The sequence below is a fragment of the Haemorhous mexicanus genome, chromosome 6, assembly GCF_027477595.1.
Source record: "Haemorhous mexicanus isolate bHaeMex1 chromosome 6, bHaeMex1.pri, whole genome shotgun sequence".
Classification (NCBI taxonomy): Eukaryota; Metazoa; Chordata; class Aves; order Passeriformes; family Fringillidae; genus Haemorhous; species Haemorhous mexicanus.
Genome location: NC_082346.1, coordinates 694566 through 714111, shown reverse-complemented (window position 1 = coordinate 714111; position 19546 = coordinate 694566). Strand labels below are relative to the sequence as shown.

The 19546-nt window shown below is 42.4% G+C and overlaps 2 protein-coding genes and 1 long non-coding RNA gene across 6 annotated transcripts in view; 1 reads left to right on the top strand and 2 right to left on the bottom strand.

Annotated features, from left to right (window-relative positions):
* The window catches only part of BTBD10 (BTB domain containing 10), a 29090-nt gene extending 25897 nt beyond the window's left edge, over positions 1-3193 (bottom strand). For 3 of the 4 annotated variants that reach the window (XM_059848263.1, XM_059848264.1, XM_059848265.1), the window contains exon 1: positions 2952-3127. The gene's annotated coding sequence lies outside the window, so the exon portion shown is untranslated. The other variant, XM_059848266.1, reaches the window with a different exon arrangement.
* Positions 3194-3592: 399 nt separating this feature from the next.
* Positions 3593-16457, top strand: LOC132328439 (uncharacterized). The gene is made up of 3 exons (XR_009486773.1): positions 3593-4978; positions 13291-13385; positions 15884-16457. It is a non-coding gene; the product is annotated as an uncharacterized LOC132328439 (long non-coding RNA).
* Positions 7827-9357, bottom strand: PTH (parathyroid hormone). The gene is made up of 2 exons (XM_059848249.1): positions 9146-9357; positions 7827-8088 (listed from the first exon to the last, which is right to left on the bottom strand). Exons 1-2 carry the CDS (start codon positions 9229-9231, stop codon positions 7827-7829), a joined length of 348 nt encoding a protein of 115 aa, XP_059704232.1. The 5' UTR covers positions 9232-9357.
* Positions 16458-19546: the final 3089 nt, after the last annotated feature.

The following is a 19546-nucleotide window of genomic DNA, read 5'->3' as shown; positions in this document are numbered from 1 at the left end:
TGTCTTCTGGCCACCAGTTCATCAGGTAGAACAAAGATCTGATGGCTCCTGCTGTCAGTACTGAGGAAAACATTCAAATAACTGACATGTAATACTTCAGGCATCTACTCAGCTCTGAGCTTTGGTCAGAAGCATTTCCAAAAGTAGGACAGGTTTCAGAAGTTCCTCTGCTCTAACCTGCTCCCTGGAAAGGTGACCCAAGATAATCAGGAAGCCCCAACACACAAGTCACCAGCAAGGACAAAACCTGGCATTAGTTGTGACAAAGAAACTTCAAGGCTCAGATTAAATATTTAGACTTTCTGTAAGGGGTGACAGTCTGCTGTTCACTGCCTCTAGTCATCAAAGCACAAAAGCAGCAGCAACAAAAAGGAACTTCCAAGTCAGATTTACTGGGAACGCAAGCACGGTGACATTACATCCTAATTGAGAAATACAGTTCAAAGGACACATGCTCATAATGCAAACACCACATACCATGGAAATTCATACCTGTCAAGTGAGTTTCTTGCAAACTAGTGCAGACATCAGTCACAATTCAGCCACATAAAATAGCTTTATAAATCATCATCAGTGAAATGTTATCAAACTGACACTGATTAAAGCACAGCTCAGAGACATCCTTTGCAATACAGGCTCAGCATTAACACAGCAGGGCAGGACTGAAGCTCCTCTTAATGAGCAAGTGGGGGAAAAAAAGGGAAAAAAAAAACCTGAGCAGTCACAGGAAGCTGGTGGTATTCCTATCTACAGCACCATAAACAACAGATATCTAGTGACTAGCCTGCAAGCTTTAACTTTTTAATTCCTAAAGGGAACACGATGATAGAACAGTTATTTGACACTGGAAGCCTAAAAAGCAAGTGGCAGATGACTTCCCCCCTCTGTACTGGGGCTCACTGGGGGAAACCTGCCCAGCTCCACCTGTAAAAAGCCCGGTGAATGGAGCAGCTTCTCCCTCCAAAAGCAGGATCGTGGCTCTCAGTGCAGCAAAAGGAGCAGAACCTAACTCCTTGCCACTGCCACTGGCCCCACCCCTGGTGGCCCTCCAACACAGGCAGGCACAGGGCTCCATCACACCTGGCACCAGGGATGAGATGCAGGGCACCAGAGCAGCAACCACATCTCCTGAAGGAACCAGCAAGGTCTGTACCCATGGTTGTACCCAGCAGTGACAACACATCTCAGCGAGCAAGAAAATTCACACACATAGTTTTTCACACCTGAAATGAAGTCTAAATTAGCTTTTATACATATTTTAAAGAGATACATACTTTCACTGAAAAACAACGTTGCTAAAGGAAAGCTGTGCTGAAAGGAACTGGCACAGAATGAGGTCCTGATTTTGTGGATGAATACAGGACAAAGCAGCCCCAGCCTGAAGCACACAAACTGCAAAAACACACAGTTTATAACAAAGTGACAGAAAACCCACCAGTGATGACATCTGTTACTAATTTAACACACAATGTCATCCACACATCAGCTGTTCACCATTTTCAAATGCAATTGTGCCTAAAAGGAAAAGTGGGCTTTAAGAAGGAATTTAATGTGGGACGTGAAAGCTGCTTTAGCTTGTGGTCTTTCTTAACCCCCGGGTTCCCTGGCATTAACACACAAACACAAACATGCTGAAAACACTTCCCAGAGCAGCCTCACACAGCACCATCTGCACAGAGGACAATGACAAGCACAGACAGTATGCATGATGAGGTTTGGAGACAGAAATGGTACAAATCCAGGGGTAATACTCAAAGGCTTTTGGCAATCTGGGTCTTAATAGGAAAAGAAAATAAAATCTCTGATGTTTTACAAGAGACTCAGTCCAAGACACACTGACAGACCTGCCAAACACAGTGCAACAGTCTTCCCTAACTACAGGGCAATGGATTAAAAAACAAGGAAAAGAAAATCATCCAGTTCCTTTTGACTGTACTTGTGTTCAAGCTATAGAAATTCCAGTTATCCAACACCAGATGATGCAGAGACATGTGTTTCAGCTCAGAGAAAAGATAACAAGTATGCACCACCAGGTTATGAACTCTGAATAGTGAGGCTGATAATCTGAGTTGCTTCTCTGGGACACTGGGGTTCTCTGGCAAACCTAGGAGGAAAAGAAAGTACCTTCCAGGAAAATGATCAACAAAGCTGAAGCAACAACAGAGCTAAGTACTCTTTAAGTGAATCACTGAAGGTGATCCGTGAAGAATACAGGCAAACAGAAGTAAGGAAAACAGCGTCAACAGTCAAAAGGCTACTGAGAAGCCAGATTTCAAGCATATATTCAAATGTGTAAGAGGCAGCCAACAATAAAGAACAAAAAGACACACGGCTCAACCACTCCTTTGAACAAAGAAGCCAGACAAGCGACAGGAACAAACCTGGGAGAGGTCTAAGATGAGCTCGATCCAAATTCTGAAAGAAAAGGGTTCTAAAGTGACACACTGGATGAGACCAGAGATAAAGAGGAAAAAGGGAAAAAGATGCAGACACGGTAGCTACAGACAAAAGTGAACATAAAGAAGAAAACTTATGGCAGGCAACTGCAACAAATAATTGTACTATGGCAGATTTATCATATAAACAGATTATATTTTCTACAAATAAAATACGGTAACGCGGAGAAAAAAAATCACAAAGATACTGGACTCATGATGAAATCGTTTGAGAGGGTAAATGACTGCTCAGGAATTACACGACGGCTGTCCGGCAACACACCTGTCTCTGTACAGGCCTCACAGCGACTGCAGGTGCTACCAACAAACAACACAAGATGAAAACCAGGAATTTCAGCCGTGCCCAGCCTGCCCACGACACAGAGCTGTCGAGGCACGGGGCAGGCGCAGGAAGATCTGTCTGCGGGGCTCTGGGGGTGCGAACACCGCGACGCGGCCGCCGGCAGCAGCCGGGAGCTCCCGGAGCCCCCTCCTCAGGAGACATTCCCAACCCACCTGGGCGCGCTCCGGTGCCACCTGCTCCGCGGGGCTCGCACCGGAGGATCTCCGGCGATCCCTTCCGATCCTAAAGGCTCTGCAGCAGGGGAAGCGGCGCCGGTCCGGCCGGCGGGAGCCCCGGGATGCCGGGCTGAAGGGTGGCGAAGGCCCGCCAGCCGCACCCGCCCGCCCGCACTCACCGGCTCCGGCGCGGCCGCCTCCCGCCGCTCCGCCAGGCCCGGCACCGCCGCCACCTCTCGCGAGAGCCGCCCCCGCGCCGCGGAGGAGGCGGCGGCGGCGCCCGCATCTCGCGAGACTCGCGGGGCGGGGCGGGGCGGGGCGGGGCGGGGCGGGGCGGGGCGGGGCGGGGCGGGGCGGGGCGGGGCGCGCGCGGGACGCCGTTGCCAGGGAGCGGCCGGGGGCGCCGTGAGGGGCCGCGGGCGCGCCGGGGAGGGGGATGAGAAACCTCCAGCCTGTGAATAAAAACCCAGCGGAAAAATACCGCTGGGAGTGAAATGAATTAACAAAACCGAAATCGGAACAAGTCATGCAGAAACAAGATACATCTCTCGCGCAACCCTCCGCCGAGAGTGGGGGCGGCCGGCCTGAGGGGCCAGGGCGGGGCTGGAGAGCGAGCGCCGCCCGACGGCCGTGGGGAACTGCGGGGCGGGGAGCCGGGATCTCCTCTGTGGAGCCGGAATTTCCCCTCATGAGCCGGGGAGCCGGGATTCCTCCTGAGGAGCAGGGATCTCCTCCGGGGAGCCGGGCTCCTCCTGTGAAGCCGGAATCTCCTCCGAGGAGCCGGGATCTCTCCTGAGGAGCCGGAATCACTTCTAAGGAGCTGGGATCTCCCCTCTGAGGAGCCGGGATCTCTCCTGAGGAGCCGGAATCACTTCTAAGGAGCTGGGATCTCCCCTCTGAGGAGCCGGGGTCTCTCCTGAGGAGCCGGAATCACTTCTAAGGAGCTGGGATCTCCCCTCTGAGGAGCCGGGATCTCTCCTGAGGAGCCGGAATCACTTCTAAGGAGCTGGGATCTCCCCTCTGAGGAGCCGGGATATCTCCTGAGGAGCCGGAATCACTTCTAAGGAGCTGGGATCTCCCCTCTGAGGAGCCGGGATCTCTCCTGAGGAGCCGGAATCACTTCTAAGGAGCTGGGATCTCCCCTCTGAGGAGCCGGGATATCTCCTGAGGAGCCAGGCTCCCCCTGTGGAGCCGAGATCTCCCCTCCGGAGCCGGGCTCTCCCTGAAAAGCCGGCATCTCCTCTCTGGAGCCGGCATCTTCCCTGAAGAGCGGCGCTGAGGGGATGATAGCGGGCCAGCTGCCATATAATACAGTTTATATGTCGGTGAGCTGGCGTCTCCGATATCTCAGCTTTCATCCAAAAACTGATTCCCGATTTTGGTTGCAGCTCTATGTTTGTACAGCCCTGGAGGAAATACGGCGTCTGTGTAATCTGCAGTCTGTTTAGGAATACAATTAGTAGACGTGGCTGCCATTCCCTAATACCGCAGCAGAACTATCCTGTCCCGCAGCTCAGGCACCCTCAATGTACTGAGGTGTCGCAGGTGGCACTAAACCCTTCCCACTGCTCATGGCACAGAGGAGGGAGAATAACCCAATTCTGAGCAATACTCAACACTGAGCCCCAGATAGGTTCAGACCTAAAGAAAACATTTGTCTTTTTTCTAAAATATTCTCTGATGCATCATTATTAAATACAAGCAGGTTTGACTTCCATACCAGGTGAAAGGACTTTAGAAACCCTTATGCACACTGGGGACAGGAGGGGAAGACGGGACAAGAGAGCAAGGACTTGTGCCATATTCAAATACCCCATAAAGGATGGCAGATTTGCTACAACAGACAGCAAACCATGAATTTGTTAAAAGAATTCTCTTTTTTATCCTTTAACAATGGCCAGAGAGACAAACCACCCAGTTCTAGAAAGCCAGCAGCAGAACAATGAGGGGCAAGCAGCTGGCACAAAAGCTGTCAGAATGTGCAAACAAGGCCAGGAGTCAGATGCCACACGCCCAGTGGTGAGGTAAGCAACACCAAACACAAGCATTTACAGCAGGCAAGGTCAGGAGCATCTTAGAAAGCCAAATCAGTCAAATAGCCAGCAGGAGTTTTTACCTACAGATCTTACAGTCTGTCTTATTTCTGTTTGACTTCTTGTGATTTTGGCTTAGCTAAATTTTAACGAGCTTCTGAGGTTTTTTTCCCACGTGCTATTGTTTAGCTTCCCCTGAGGATCAATATTGATATTGGTGGTTTTATTTCAATGAGTCACCAGTGAGAGACATGATCGATTTTCACTGAGAATTCTATAAAAAACAGGTGTGTACAGTCAATATGCATCTGCACAGGATAGGCCAAAAAAAGCCCTTTGTCAGATTACAAAGCAAGGTGATCCTTCCCCTCTCCTCGACCGTAGCGGGGCCACATCTGGACTGGTTATTTGATATACCTTTATCATGCCTCTTTAATTTATTTTCTGACTGCTGTTGTTACAATTTATTATGATGAGATTTATATAAGCATTTCAATGGCCCTATAATTTTTCACCATCCTCTTTCTGGTCCCCTCAAATCTATGAAAGAGAGATGACCAAAATTGCACATTCATCCAGGTGAAGAAGAATCTTTGTATTTTTGGTATTAAAATGTTTTTGATAACATCCTCCACCCCACACTGAACCTTTTGCTGTTTTAACTGCTACTATACTGATCAGAAGTTTAAGCTGAAAATCCATAACTAATCTACTTTCTAGATAATTAGTGAATAATTATATTAATACTACATCTTCTTTTTAATGGGCATTACCTAGCACTAATTAATCTGCCGTTATGTTGTCTCTAGTCCTGAAAAGTCATACTGTAAGTGTATAGAAAGTTTAAATATTTCTGCAATCATCATTCATCTCTTGGATAGCTGAAGATTAGGAGGAATCGTGGTTTGGAGAATAGATTTTTTTTTTTTAGATCAAAATGAAACAGGTTATGATTTTGACACTTGAAGATTATACAGTTTATGCGTGTGTCATTATTGCAAGGGGACATAAACAGGTTTGTGCTAGGTAAACACTTTTTATTTAACCACCATTGTTATTTTGAATGCAGGAAGAATGGAAGGGAAAATAAAAATTACTCTAATCATTACTTTTGTGCTTATTTTGCTGTCATAAAATTAAATGGCTTCATAGTCTTACCCCAAATTGTAAATGTTATCCAAACAGTCACAGGCCAGTCAGTTCTTATGCTTTAAAATAATGTCCAAGAGCTTTTGGTCCACTTTATTTGGTAATATAAGTGAGACATAGGTACAAAAATGCAATTTTATTTATTGAAGTTAGCACAGATGCCTGATTAAAGAATAAATAGAAAGTGCACCTTAAGGCCTCAATCCTACAAGCAGACAGTTGGCACAGAACCCTTGTGCCATCTGCTCCCAGCATCAGGGCCTTTGCATTGCTGCAAGGATGGCCAAGAGGATGGGCTGCAGGTCTCTGCTTACAAATACATCTCTAGCCCTCAGCAGGCTGCATCTATATTTGTGGGGAGTTAGGAGGGGTTTGTGAGGCTCCCCAAGGCGTGCCAGACATCAAACAAACAAATAAGTGCCAGCCTGGGAACATCCACTTGGGCTGAGAGCAGCAATTCGTCCGGGTCTGAGCTCTGCCAGTCGCAGATGTGGAGGCTCCCACCAGCATTCCTGCTGGGAAAACCTTCTTATTCATCAGAAATGGCTGGGGCTCCTGAGTACATGTGTGCACAGACCGTGCAAAGTCATTTTGTATTTGCTGCTTTCTAAAATCATTGCCATAAGGTATTTTTCCCCGTACAATTCTTTCTGAGTCCTGCTTGGAGTTTGAATGTATTGCAGCTAATGGTTCCTCTCCCAGGTTGATTTCTGCATGTTAATGGTTCTCCTTCTGGAGGTCTGGAAAACTGAGATCCCAAAAATGAGTAATTTTATTCATGAGAGCCACTGGTCTCACAAATAAATTACACATGAGGCCTAGCACAACATACAGAAGTTCAAAGACAGATAGTTTATAGAGAAAATGAGGGACAAAAAGTATCTATCACAAGATTTTTGTTTCAGTTGTAAATGTCTGGAGTAGAATCCTTTCCCAGTTCTATAGTTAGGGCCAGACTTACATATGTGCTACCATCTCTGCTCCCACTGTTTCTGCAGTTAATTATAGGGTTTCGTCTCTTGGAGGAGGGGAAGGTAATCAAACCTTCCCTTTGTTTCTGTATTTTGCAAAGTTCTTCAGAATTTGTTTTAATTTTATCCCTTTGTACTTTAATCTTAAGCTTTGCCTTCCTATCCTATTTCTTTTCTGTTTGCAGTCTTTAATCCTAAGTTATTATTATGCAGCTTTTGCTACATAAATAATGTTCATCTGAGTTTAGACCTTCTTCTGAAAATAGATGTGGGTTTAATTTACGTATTTCCATTAGTACAAAGTTAAACAAAATTTAACCCTAGGCCCTTTTCTGGAGACAGGCTCCTCTGCATTTATTCCTTCCTGGTTAACAGTCCGAGCAGGCCTGGTGATTACGCACAAATACTGCCCATGTAAGAGTATGTAGACTTGGCCTTAAATGGTTTTCCAGCTTTCTTATTGATTTGGGTTTCTTTTTCCTTTTATGCTGGCAATTTATAAAATACATCAGCCAAAATGTACCCAGCAGTGGTCCTGGGTAGACTGTAAATACATTTTATTATTTGGTTGTGAAATGTCTCACTCAGCGGGGCTACAGCCTTGAAGAGAGCCTTTAATCCTTACTGCAGCTGGAATAAATATGAATGAAATGCCCTACTTGATCAATGCTACACAAACATGTGCTCACGTGGACAGACACACGCTCTGGCTGCTCTCACTACGGCTTTGTTTTGAAGAGGACATCCATGTAAGCCTTGTCCAGATCCATGGATTTCTTCTGCCCTGCTGCCCGCAGGTGCTCTGGGAGCAGCCTCCGGCCCAGCACAACGTCGTCCTTGCTGCGAGGCCTCTGGGTGCGAGCGTCCTCCAGGGCACTGTGCACATCCTGCAGCTTCATCTGCAGCCAGTCCTGCCTCTCCACCGTGTGCCGGTGCTCGCCCAGGTTATGCATCAACTGCATCTCGCTCACGGACCTTCTCCTGCAGCAAAGAAAAGCAAGGACAGGGGCCCATGGGAGCCCTTCTTGGGTTCCAGAGCTTGGCTCAAAGGCCCAGCGTTAGGAAACTTCTGTGAGGAATTACAATACATAACTTAGGAGCTGCCTGGCTGTAAAGCATAGAATGACATCTGGAGAAGAGAGGGATGTAGTAATTACATCTCCTCTGAACAGAGAGAGACATTTTCCTGGTACTCCCAGGAAAATCCTGGGAAGCTGTGTAGAAGCTTGGGAAACTTAGATGAAAGAATTCAAACAATTATTATCTCTCCTTCTGTAACCATTGTTTATAGATATGGTTCTATAGAGGGTGCTATTCATAGTTCACCAATGGTGTGAAAGAAGATTCTTAAAGGCCAATCAGGTCTCAGGTCCACCATTGTTTCTATAAGAACTGCAGACTTCTAATAATAAAGTGCCTTTTCATGCCTTCTGATGATGGAGTCTCTGTATCACCTTTGGCTGTCCCCAGTACCCCTTTGGTGATAGAGGGAGAGTGGAGGGTGATTTGTCATTGGTAATGGATATATCAGTGAGAAGGCATCACAAGTGGGAAGTAGTTCAGTTTTGTGAGAATGTTGTTCCTACAATTTAGTTCAGCTATTGTAGAGGAGCTTAGGCCCTTTATAATATTAGGTAAGTGATCAATGAAACTATGGGATTTATTCAGTGGTAGTTTTCTGTGATCACGAGAGCTAAGGAAGCATGATTCCCTGTGGATTTGTGTCTGAGTTACAGCTAGATTCTTACAGCACAAAAGATGTTCACCTGTGTAGACCCCCAAGACATGGAGCTTATTCAATTTGAATCATAAGAAAAGACTTACATGATTTTTATCCCTCTACTCAGCTGCCTATTTTCAAAAAATACACATACACACAGCATGTCTGAGATCTCTAGAGCTGTTTCTAGAGGACAGAGTTCAGCCAGCTCGGCCACGGTGTTCAAAAGCAGGGACAGAACTCACACACACATGCACAGACAAACCATCACATTCTCAGGAGCAGCAAAAGCCATCCAGTGTGAGATAATGTACTTACACCATTGGTCTTCCATCAGAGATTGTAAAAAAACATATGGCACATAAAATGATTGCAGCCTGGGCCAGGTTTCTTATAGAAGTCATTTTGTCTACAAAGGTAGAAATGAATACACGTAAAGTCTGTAATTCAAGTTATTTCTGTTTGTTCCAAACAAATTTAAATTAGGAAAAAAAAGTTGAAAGACATCAGACTTTGTTTTGTGAAACGGGATAGAGCAAGTAATGCAAATGAAGGATTTATTTCTAATACTAATTTTGTGAGCAACTTACTGTTATTCCCTGGGCAACTCCATGAATTTTGGTCAGCTTTAGCTGCCCTGTGTCATCATCATCATCACCATCATTATCATCATCTAGGTACCTATCTCTTGCATAATTGGGTGAAAAGCACCACGGTCTTCCAATATTATTATTATAGTCATCATCATCATCATTATGGTGTAGCCTTCAAGTCCAGTGAAATAATTGTGTATAGCTATTCAAATGAAAAAAATTTATAGACTAAAACTTTCTCTATTTCTCTATTTCTTTTGCATATTCTTTAGAATGAAGAGGCTGACACTTTCCCTGACAATTTTGCACAGAGGCATAACTCTACTGAGTTATCCCAGCCACTGCTGAGTTACAGAAGAAAAATCAAAATCATGCCCTTCATTTTATCAGGGATAATCCTGGATTTCTTGTATGAATTCCCCTCTGATTTTTACATCATCATCAGAACTGCCATTTGGAATATTTTTAGAAAATATTTACCACTGATGATGCTACAACAGGCAAGAACAACCCAGTTCCAATATCAGTTTCTAGTCTGGATTTTCAGTATTGGCAGGCAGAAAAGGCATCTTTTTGTTGCACTTAAGAAATTTGATACAGAGAAACTGAAACCTAAGAGATGTAAAACTCCACAATGCCATTTTTTGCAATAGTTTCTGCAGCTCTGCTCTAGGTCAGAAAAGCATTTATAACATGGTCTCTTACATGGCAATATCAATGAGGTCCTGGCAGTCCATCTAACCCAGGATTATAAATTCAGGACTTGAATTCACTTCAAGATATTTCTCACTCACTGTCTCTCTCTGACTTTTTCATTTCACAAATTTAGTTCAGATAACAGAACAGTTTGATCTTACTAATATTCACTCATTTTTTAAGATAGTCTGAAAAAAAACTAACACAAAAATGGGTAAAGAATTGATGGTAAAATATTCTAATAAGTCTTCCAGAGAACTTGGAAAAAAGTAGAGTATACTTACCAGATAGAATGTTTAAGAGATTTCTCACTTGGGTATGTCAGCAGATGACTGTCTCTTGATGTCAAGTATATTTAAAGACCACTGAATTGGTTTAGTGGACCCCTTAAATGTAACTTTAAAATAGAGCTTCTAAGTAACTTGGAAGCCCTTTTATTGTCTCAGTTGATGTCACTGTCACACACACCCTCCTGACCCTCATGTACCCACCCTCAGATGCTTTCGTTGATTTGACATTTCATTTACAGGGTAAAGAGGCCTCAACAGAAAGTCAGTCCTGGGAAGCTGGGAGGAAGTCTGACTTTTAAATTCAGAATTGTGCCCAAGATAACATGAGCTCTGAAACTGTTAGAAGGAATTGCAAAGAAAACTTTGAGTTGTTAAATGCAGGCAGGTAAAACTTAAGTGAGACAAGTGAAAAATTACAACTAAATAGTTTTTAAAAATACTGAAAAGATAGTACTTTTAATGTTTGTGGGAAATAAGAATAGTCACTCCAGGGCAGACATAAAGTTTATTTACTAGTAAGGAGCAGGAGCCCCAAGAATGAAGGAGGATCAAGTTTTTAATGAGGAGCTGGTGCCACTGAAAAGCAGCTGAAATGGTGTTAGACCCTCACTGCTCTGTTTTGCCTGTGAATAGCCCTGAATATCCCAAATATGCTAAGTGGAATGAAGGCACTTGAAGCAGCTGAAATAAAAATTAGGACTTTATAGATTTTGGGAAAGAAACATAGAATTCTGCCTGCTTTCCAAGAAGTGAAATGTGTAAATTTGTAGTATTTTCCCATATGCATGAAGAAAGATTATTTTTGCTGCAAGATATTTTTCCTGTGTTAGATTCTTCTTCTGATTTCCGGTGTGTTTCTACCCCAAAAAAACTCAAGCAAACATCCACAAACATAAAACAGTTTGCATTTGCCCATTGTAACCCAGAATTTGTAAGACATTACTGCTTTTACCATGAATGCTTTTTGCTTATGTTATGGCCCTGTTATATCTCATAAACAGTTGTAAAATTACATGGGGAAAGGGGGTGAAGAACCAGAAACTCCAGAAGGCTCTAGAGATCTCATGGTTCCCTCAGTCTATAGATTAGTGAGTAAAAGTGAGAATTAATGAAGCAATTCACTTGAACAAGTCCAGGAGAACAGAGCTAAGACAGCTTCCAGCATGATATTGTCAGCTGAAAATATACTTCCATTAAATCAGCATAGAGGGGTTCATGGGAATATGTTTTATTAGGAGATTTGGATCTCCTGGAAACACCAGCATATTAACCTGAAGGCTAAAATATGACTAAACTATTACTGAAGGATATTCCTAGGCATAATGTGACTAAAAATGTACAGTGGAATGGCATAACAGGCAAGGATTTTAAAGACTCCACACAGTTGGTAATGGAAAATTCTCTTTTTTAGATTTTACTGTAACATATGCAAAACCTTTGATGAAACTCTCAAGGTAATTTTTTTACAGAGGCCTGGCATTCATATGGGACCTTTAGCATGTGACAGCAAAAGCTTAACTAAAGGACAAGTGGTAGAAAATTTAGTGTCATTTTTATTCAAAGGTAGGGATGGGTCTTACGTAAAATTTCAAACAAAGATGGCTTCACTTGATACCTTGAAAAAGATGCAGTTTATTTCAGGAGAGTGAAGACACAAAAATAAAAATATTCAGTTTGTGCCCATTATTTGTAGACAAATAGAGCCTGTAATGGTAATTAAAGAAATTTTGCATGGCAGCTCAAAATGGGTATTGCTTTACATGCAGAAAAAATAACCTACTTGATTTGGATTACTCTCCTTCATACCCAGAAATTATGTTATTTGAAAATACAGCTGCTAATAAGTTATGTCATTCCCTGTTTGCTAAACCTGGCATATCAAATGTGGGAATGACAGATAATGGACCAAGTGAATGTAGTTTTTTTACCACACACTGTAATTGTTTGCACTTTTGTTTGGACACAGTGTATGCAGTGTTTAATGAGGAGCTGAAAATGGTATTGAGCTCTTTCAATGTTTCAGTCAGAGCATGATTCATGTTCAGATTCAAATTTTTCTCTGTCTTAAGCATCCTTTTAATAATTCAGATCTCTTCTGGGCACTACTGAACTGATCCCAGGAAACCAGGGCTAACAACTGCTGAACTCTTCAATAAGAGGCTTAAAACTACCCAAATTTATAGACACTACCACAAAAAAAGAAACAACAGACAGAAAAAATAAATATCTCTTCAATTGAAAGGCATTTCATGATGTTTTGTGGGTATAAGACTGTGCACATAAATACGAAGGCAAAGTATGGATGAAAAAATCTGGAGGTTCTTGGGAATTTTTTGTGCCTACAAATGAGACCTGACCTATGGAAGACAATTTTTGCTCCTTTTGGAGTAAGAAGAGGGAAAACACAATGGATTCTGAGTTTCCAAAGGGAGCATGGGCACCTCTTGAGGCTGAAATATAAAAATATGTGGAAGATTTTAGCTCACATATGTGACTATTTCTTCATGCACAACAGCAAACTTTCTCAGGCTAGATCTAAGCTTGAGTAGGGTGTTCTCTTCTACCTTCACATAAACTCACAGAGTGCTCTATGGACATGAGACAATATAATAATACATTCTCAAAAGTTTACTGCAGGAAAGGCTTCTCCATGCCAGGAGGCATTACAGACACCAGGCAGGGCATGGCACTTCTGGGGATGAGGGAGAGGCCTGAAAACCCAAAGCTGCTGGAGCCACAGTGTGGGAGGGAAGAGCAGCCTTTTCCCCTGACAAGATTTTTTCTTGATCAGCCAGCAACCTACCCTTCCCTGACCTTCCCTTATAGATTGTACAGATACCTGAACCAATTGGGCATGAAGAAATCTGTGTTGCTTTGTTTGCAGCTGCTGTGCCACTGACGTTGATTTGTGCCACTGGATGTAATCAGACTCCAGGGCTGAAAACAAGGGGAAAGCAATGAGACAGATTTTACAGCCAGGTAGGTGAACAAAGACAATATTGCAAAAATCCTGAATTATTTTTAGCATGCATTTTTTGGCATCTTCTATTCATTTAGTCATGGGAAAACATTATACTGCATCTTGAAATAAAAACCATCCTGAGGTACATCACTGGGATATGATTAAAGGACAAACTTTCTAGAATTCTACTGTTCAGTGAGTAAAGCAGATTTTCAAAAATTAATCATGTAATCTGGTGTATTAATATTAATCATGTAATCTGGTGCATTAATACTCCTACAGAATTCTCCATTCTCTAGATTTAAGGCTTCAATGCTACAGTGAGATTCCTGCAGTGCTATTTCCAACTGCACTTTTCCCACACTGCTTGTTGCAGGGGGTCACTCCAGATAAAATGCTTTCTAACTGCAGCTATGGCTTAAAGAATATTAGTAGGTCATTGAGCAGGGGAGCAAAGTAATTGATGACACACTGGATGATTGGTGAGGCAAATTTCTAAATGTGTCCACGGAATGCTTCTGTCTTGACACAATGAAGAGCCAAAGTGACATTCAGTAAACTCGTTAGAACTTCATTTGATTGACAAGATTTGTGGCTTTTCAAATACCACAGCAGCATTTCAGTAATTTATGTAAGCAATGTTGGGCATCTTCAGGTGGGTTTTGGGTTCATGCAGCCAGATGAAGCTTCAAGCCCATGACAGTTTCTAACTGGATAAAAAACAGCACAAGGATTTCTCAAAAATCACCTATCACAGTTCTAGTTTGTGTCCAGTCTTCATACAATTTGGTCTCAGCAGCTACTCCCAACTGTGCATTTGGACATAATTGCTTACCAGTATGCCTTTTCTCCAGTTACATAAAATCTTTCACTCAAGAATCACTGTATTCCCACATCTCCCTGTTTTCTTTCTGATTAAAGTATATACTGATAATACTTTTTTTCTATGCTGTGGACATTTAGACAAAGATTAATTAATTGCAGACATCACTGAGAGAAAGATCATAGAGGGAACAGAAGCTGGTAGATTTTAGTCCCAGTCACCTGACTTCTAGTTCACTTACCAGGGGAGATGGACTGAGCACTGTCGTGATAGCTGTGACCCAAATTATTTCTAGAATGAAATAATTCAATGGAACACATGCAATGAATGGACACTTCCTTTTGCCCTCAGTGTAACTCAGTCATGTCCAGTTTATCCCAGAACTTCCCTGTTGACCTCTCATGGGCATGGCAGGCTTTGCTGGTGGGATCAGGAATGCAGGAGTGCTCGCTCTCTGCATGCCACCCTGTAGGATGGCTGCCTAGAATGTCACAGAGCACTACATGGCTCTTTTGAAGACCAGATGGAGGCTCCTGCTTACCTCATCCCTCTCTCATGAGAAGAATCTGAAGCTTGGTGAAGCAGCCCAGAGCAGCCTGGAGGAATGCTAAAATGGCTGTCAAGGGAAGCCATGAAGGAGAGCTACCTCTGAGTCTCTACACATTTCACTGGTCAGTAAAAAAAAATGCTGTTGTGCACCCTGAACTATAAGAAAAGCCATAGTTTCAACAAGTACATATTGGCACATTTTTAAAGTTCTATTAGTGAATTGTGCACTAAATATGTAAGTATTTATAGAATTGCCAGTGTAAGTCTAGGTTTTGATTTGAGTTTTAAAGTTTTGGTAAGTTATTTGACAGTCTGTAATCACTAAATATTAGCCCTCATGACACTGAAACACCATGCTGTCAATGCTCTGCTGAATGCAATGCTATAATGAACAACACAGTACTGTATGACCTTTTCCAGTAGACAGGAAGCTGGTACAATACTCAAAACTGCTGTTGGATCATTGGATTTTAGGATAATACCAAACTGGATTATGCACATGCAAACTCACACACATCTATATACAGGCCAGAATATGTCCAGGCTCTTGCTGGCACTGAGTGCTTTGGGCAGGCCTGAGTTCCCTTCCAGTGCCATGCAGGGCACTCGGAGCTCTAATGAGGGCTGGGGTTCTTTTGTGCCATCCCTGAAACTACCATGGCATCCCTGACAAACCACACAAGGACAGCACTTCTTGGAGCACAAGTAATCCCAGAGGGAAATGAATCTAATATCGAAACGGGGATGAGTCTAAAATCCACTCCCATTCCTTGGTCAGTCTCAAGCATTTCACTCAAGACTTTGGGATTCAGGGAGTGAAAAATCTGTAAAAACTCTTCTTAAGTAAAATTATGCACAAACAATCACATACATGCACATTCTATAAAATCAACATTTTAAAAGCATTCAAAAAAGGTTTGAATACTTAATATTAAGAACAGCAGATACCTGCAAGTGTCAGGTTTGACCTACCAAAACTAGTGCAAGAATGATTGTGCCAGCTCTGCGTAAAAGAACCATGAAGACTCAGGATGATACAGGATAAAACAGAGAAGGACTGCAGGTTTTATGCAGGTAGCCATGTATTTTTCTATCCTTCCTCCTGAAAAGATAGCTCAAGTTCATATTCCCCTATTTTTGCAGCCACTGCAGATGAGCAGATAGCACCCAAGCAAGCAGTCTGGAGCCTGATGAAATCTCATGGGAATGACGAGTGCAATTCACAAAAGAAGGATGACATTTCAGACCCTTGATGCAATCCAGTGACTATCCTGAAAAAAATCTTAGTCCACAGGCTGCTGAAAAACTCATAAACATGCAGAACTGGCATAAATCATTATCTGGGTTTTGAAAGAAAATACTGTGCTATCCAGGAGATGCAAAGAGATGCAGACCCTCTAATAATGGTGATACTAAGAATGAAAAATATGTTGTATTTAATGCAAAGCTTTTCATTATTTGAGCAATAAATTGCAGCAAATAAAATGCTTTATGTTATATATTAAGGACCTTGTCCCAGAAATAAACCCCTTTAAATGAAAACTTCTAGGTGAATACTTATCAAAAATTACCTCTATATATATATATGTTGCCCTGAAGTTTCTTCATGATAATCTCTTAATGTACTTTTACACATATTTATATGATTTGCTAGAGGGATAACACATTTTCTGTATTTTCCCTGCTTTGTTTAATACAGCCTTTTCACTAAATTATTGCCTGGACTATTAATATTTGCCAAAATCAAATTCTTGAACAAATAATTTTCTTCATTTTAAATCCATGCATATTGTTTTCATTCTATTTTTAAAAAATAGTCCTGTGTTGATCAGAAATTTCCTCAAAACTATTTTTTTCCCCAGCATCTCCTGAAATATCAGTACTAGCATGAAAATCTAATAGTAATTCTGACAATCTAGTTCACCAAGAAGTATAGCACCTTATATGAATGCTATACAGACTATCTCAATTTAAAAGTTGTCATCTTTAACTGTTTTTTCTTTGCTTAACCTCCACTGAAATCTATTCATAGGTTGTGTCTCCTTCCATTTGACATTCAGACTCTTCATCTTAATTTTCTCTGCTTTTTATAACAGGCCTAGATCACCACTTGCACTGCACATTGTCATTTTAATCTCTGCAGTTTGGACTAGGTAAAAATATCAAAATTTGCATAGCTTGCACTGGGCATGAATGACAAACTAGAATGATGAGTAATTGAGGACCTAACCCTGTATTTCTGCCCTCATTTTCTGTTATTCTTTTTTTTTTTTCACTGTGATCTCCCTGGCTCATGGGAGGGTAAGAGTTAACCAATTCCGCCCAATCAATCACTTCATTTTCCATGGTTCCTAGTCATTATTAAAATGGTGAACCCTATAAAATCCAGTCCTTATATTAATTCTTTTCTGGGTAAACCTCTTTTAGGAACAGGCTTTTCACCATTACCCAGATAACTTTCCTCCTCTTGTCTCCTCTGCCCTTTTCTCACTGCCCACTACCTAAACAAATGGCTGGTTCTCAGCATTTAAGAAAAAATAACAATTACTATATATACAAATATTTATATCTAAAAAACAGAAGAAGTCCAAGCCTATACAATCTTTCTATGAACTGTTCCTTCTTTTCTTGTAATTTGTACAATTTTGTATGACTTCAAGATTGAGGACTCTAAGCACAGATTATAGTCTTTCATTAATTCTGCACAATTATCCTCCTGTAGCAGTAACAGTGGGCTTCATACTTTTGCAGTGATCCTGTAAATGCATCTTAGAAACAGAGAACCATGCGAGGGGAGGATTCTAAGCCAGCTTCCCTAGCAGCCTTGTGAAATTACAGAGCAGAATAATTCAGGCAATTGCTGCATTAGTTTTCCCAAGATTAGTGTCCCTTCTCCTCTTTCCTACATCAGGAACCCTGAAAGGGATCTTTGTGTGCGTCTGTAACACAAATGACCTGAAAAGCCAAGGCATGGTCAGAGGCTGATAGGAAATAGGGTGTGCTAATGTGCCAACAGATGCTGAGGTGGGAGTGCATCCTGGACCGCTGAATCTCTTTGTGTCTGAGAGATCTGTAAGCATTTGTGATGTATAAATTCACCTGGGGCACAGAGAAGGTGGCTTGAGCTGAATGTTGCTCTGTGCTGTAGCTGCAGGAGCAGACTCTATAAATAGCCCAACCCAGTTACCTTTTCCAGAACTTGGGGGATGGTTGATCCCCAAAATAGATGAATTACATAACCCTGTTCTCTAAACATCCTCATTCACTCTGCACATTGGGTTCTTTGCCCACCACTTTAAAATTAGTGCATCCCTCTGGTTTACACTCAGCACTTGCTGGAGCAGCTGTTAGGTTGACACCAACTCAGAGGAGCAAATGCTCATTTTCAGCATCCGAGGATTTGGGCCTTGGTTGCAGATATTTATGAAAGAACATTTAAAAAGAGCAGCAGGTCTAAAATATCAGAGTACAACTCTGACTCTAAAGTACAGCTGGGTAGGGTCAAAATGCACTAGGCTGGAGGCACCTGGCTGAGTTAGGGAGCAAATATCCAAGCAGAATGGTGCACTTTTGCAAGGCTAGCCTTGAACTTAAGGTTGCCTGGGAAGCCAGTGAAGTGTTTTTTCTTCTGGAAACCATTGGTATTTAGCAAGCATCATATACTTAAAAGGAAGATTTCATTCTGGAACTCTGAAATCTGTCCTTAAAGGAGCCACTGGACCTAGAATATGCTGAGTGAAAAATCAAATTCTAACTCTCTAAAACTCCTAGGGCCCTCTACAGTGGAGCTGTGTGTTGGAAGTGCTTGCAAAGAGAACACCCCAGAGGTCCTTAATGCTCACAAAGGTGTGTCCAGCTCCTGCCTCCTCAGGCTGAGCAATCAGGGTGGCCCAGCACCCTGATTAATGTAAGGAGAGGACAGTGCATTGGAAGGGACCGATCTATGCACATGCTCAAATATGACCTCAGCACACTGAGGACATTCTTAGAGAACAGGATCCTTCTGGAAAGGGTGCCCTACAGCTGTGTTGTCACTAATGCCACAACAGGTCTCTTGCTCGTGGTAACTCTCACCAAACAAGACCAGGAAAGCTCTGTGCACAAGTCTCTCAAAGCTGAAATCTACCTGCAATAATGGGAAATATCTCCCAAGGCTCCCTGCATCACTCCTGTGGGTAGAGATACCTTTCCATGGCATCATGGAAAGTTGTGGAGACCAAAAGCTGACCTGATTTGGTGTGAGAAGTGGCATTCCAGGCATGGAGCTGCCAGTCTATTGCTGCTCTGCTATGTAACATGCACCAGCTTTGGCACAAGGGATCTGACACCTGCAAGAGCACAGATTTCCCACTGTGTCAGGGCTGCAGCCTCATCTTGTCTTCCCTGTATTGATCTTCACAGAGGAATTACACAAAATTTTCAGGCTGGATTGTTAAGCTTCTTGGGTGTTACTAGGTTTTCACTTTATGTGTGTCAATGTTTTGTGCTCTCCAGACATACTTTTTTTCTTTCCATAAGCCTTCACTATTTTTTCCATCTCTGTTGGGGTTCTCTCTGGGATTTTTATTCCTAATTTATAATCAGCCCTCTGACACACTACATACCATATTTCTGAAGAAATAGGAATAGATATTGTTCTGCTTAGCTTATAACTCTGCCCTTTTGAAGCATGATGTAAAAGCTCTTTGCAAAACTGTGAACACTGATTGGAATGATTGTCATTTTTTGGATTTCTGGAGAGTCTCACACTGACAGCTGTTATTTCTGGTGCCAATCGCACCTCCATGTAATAAAACACCTCTCTGT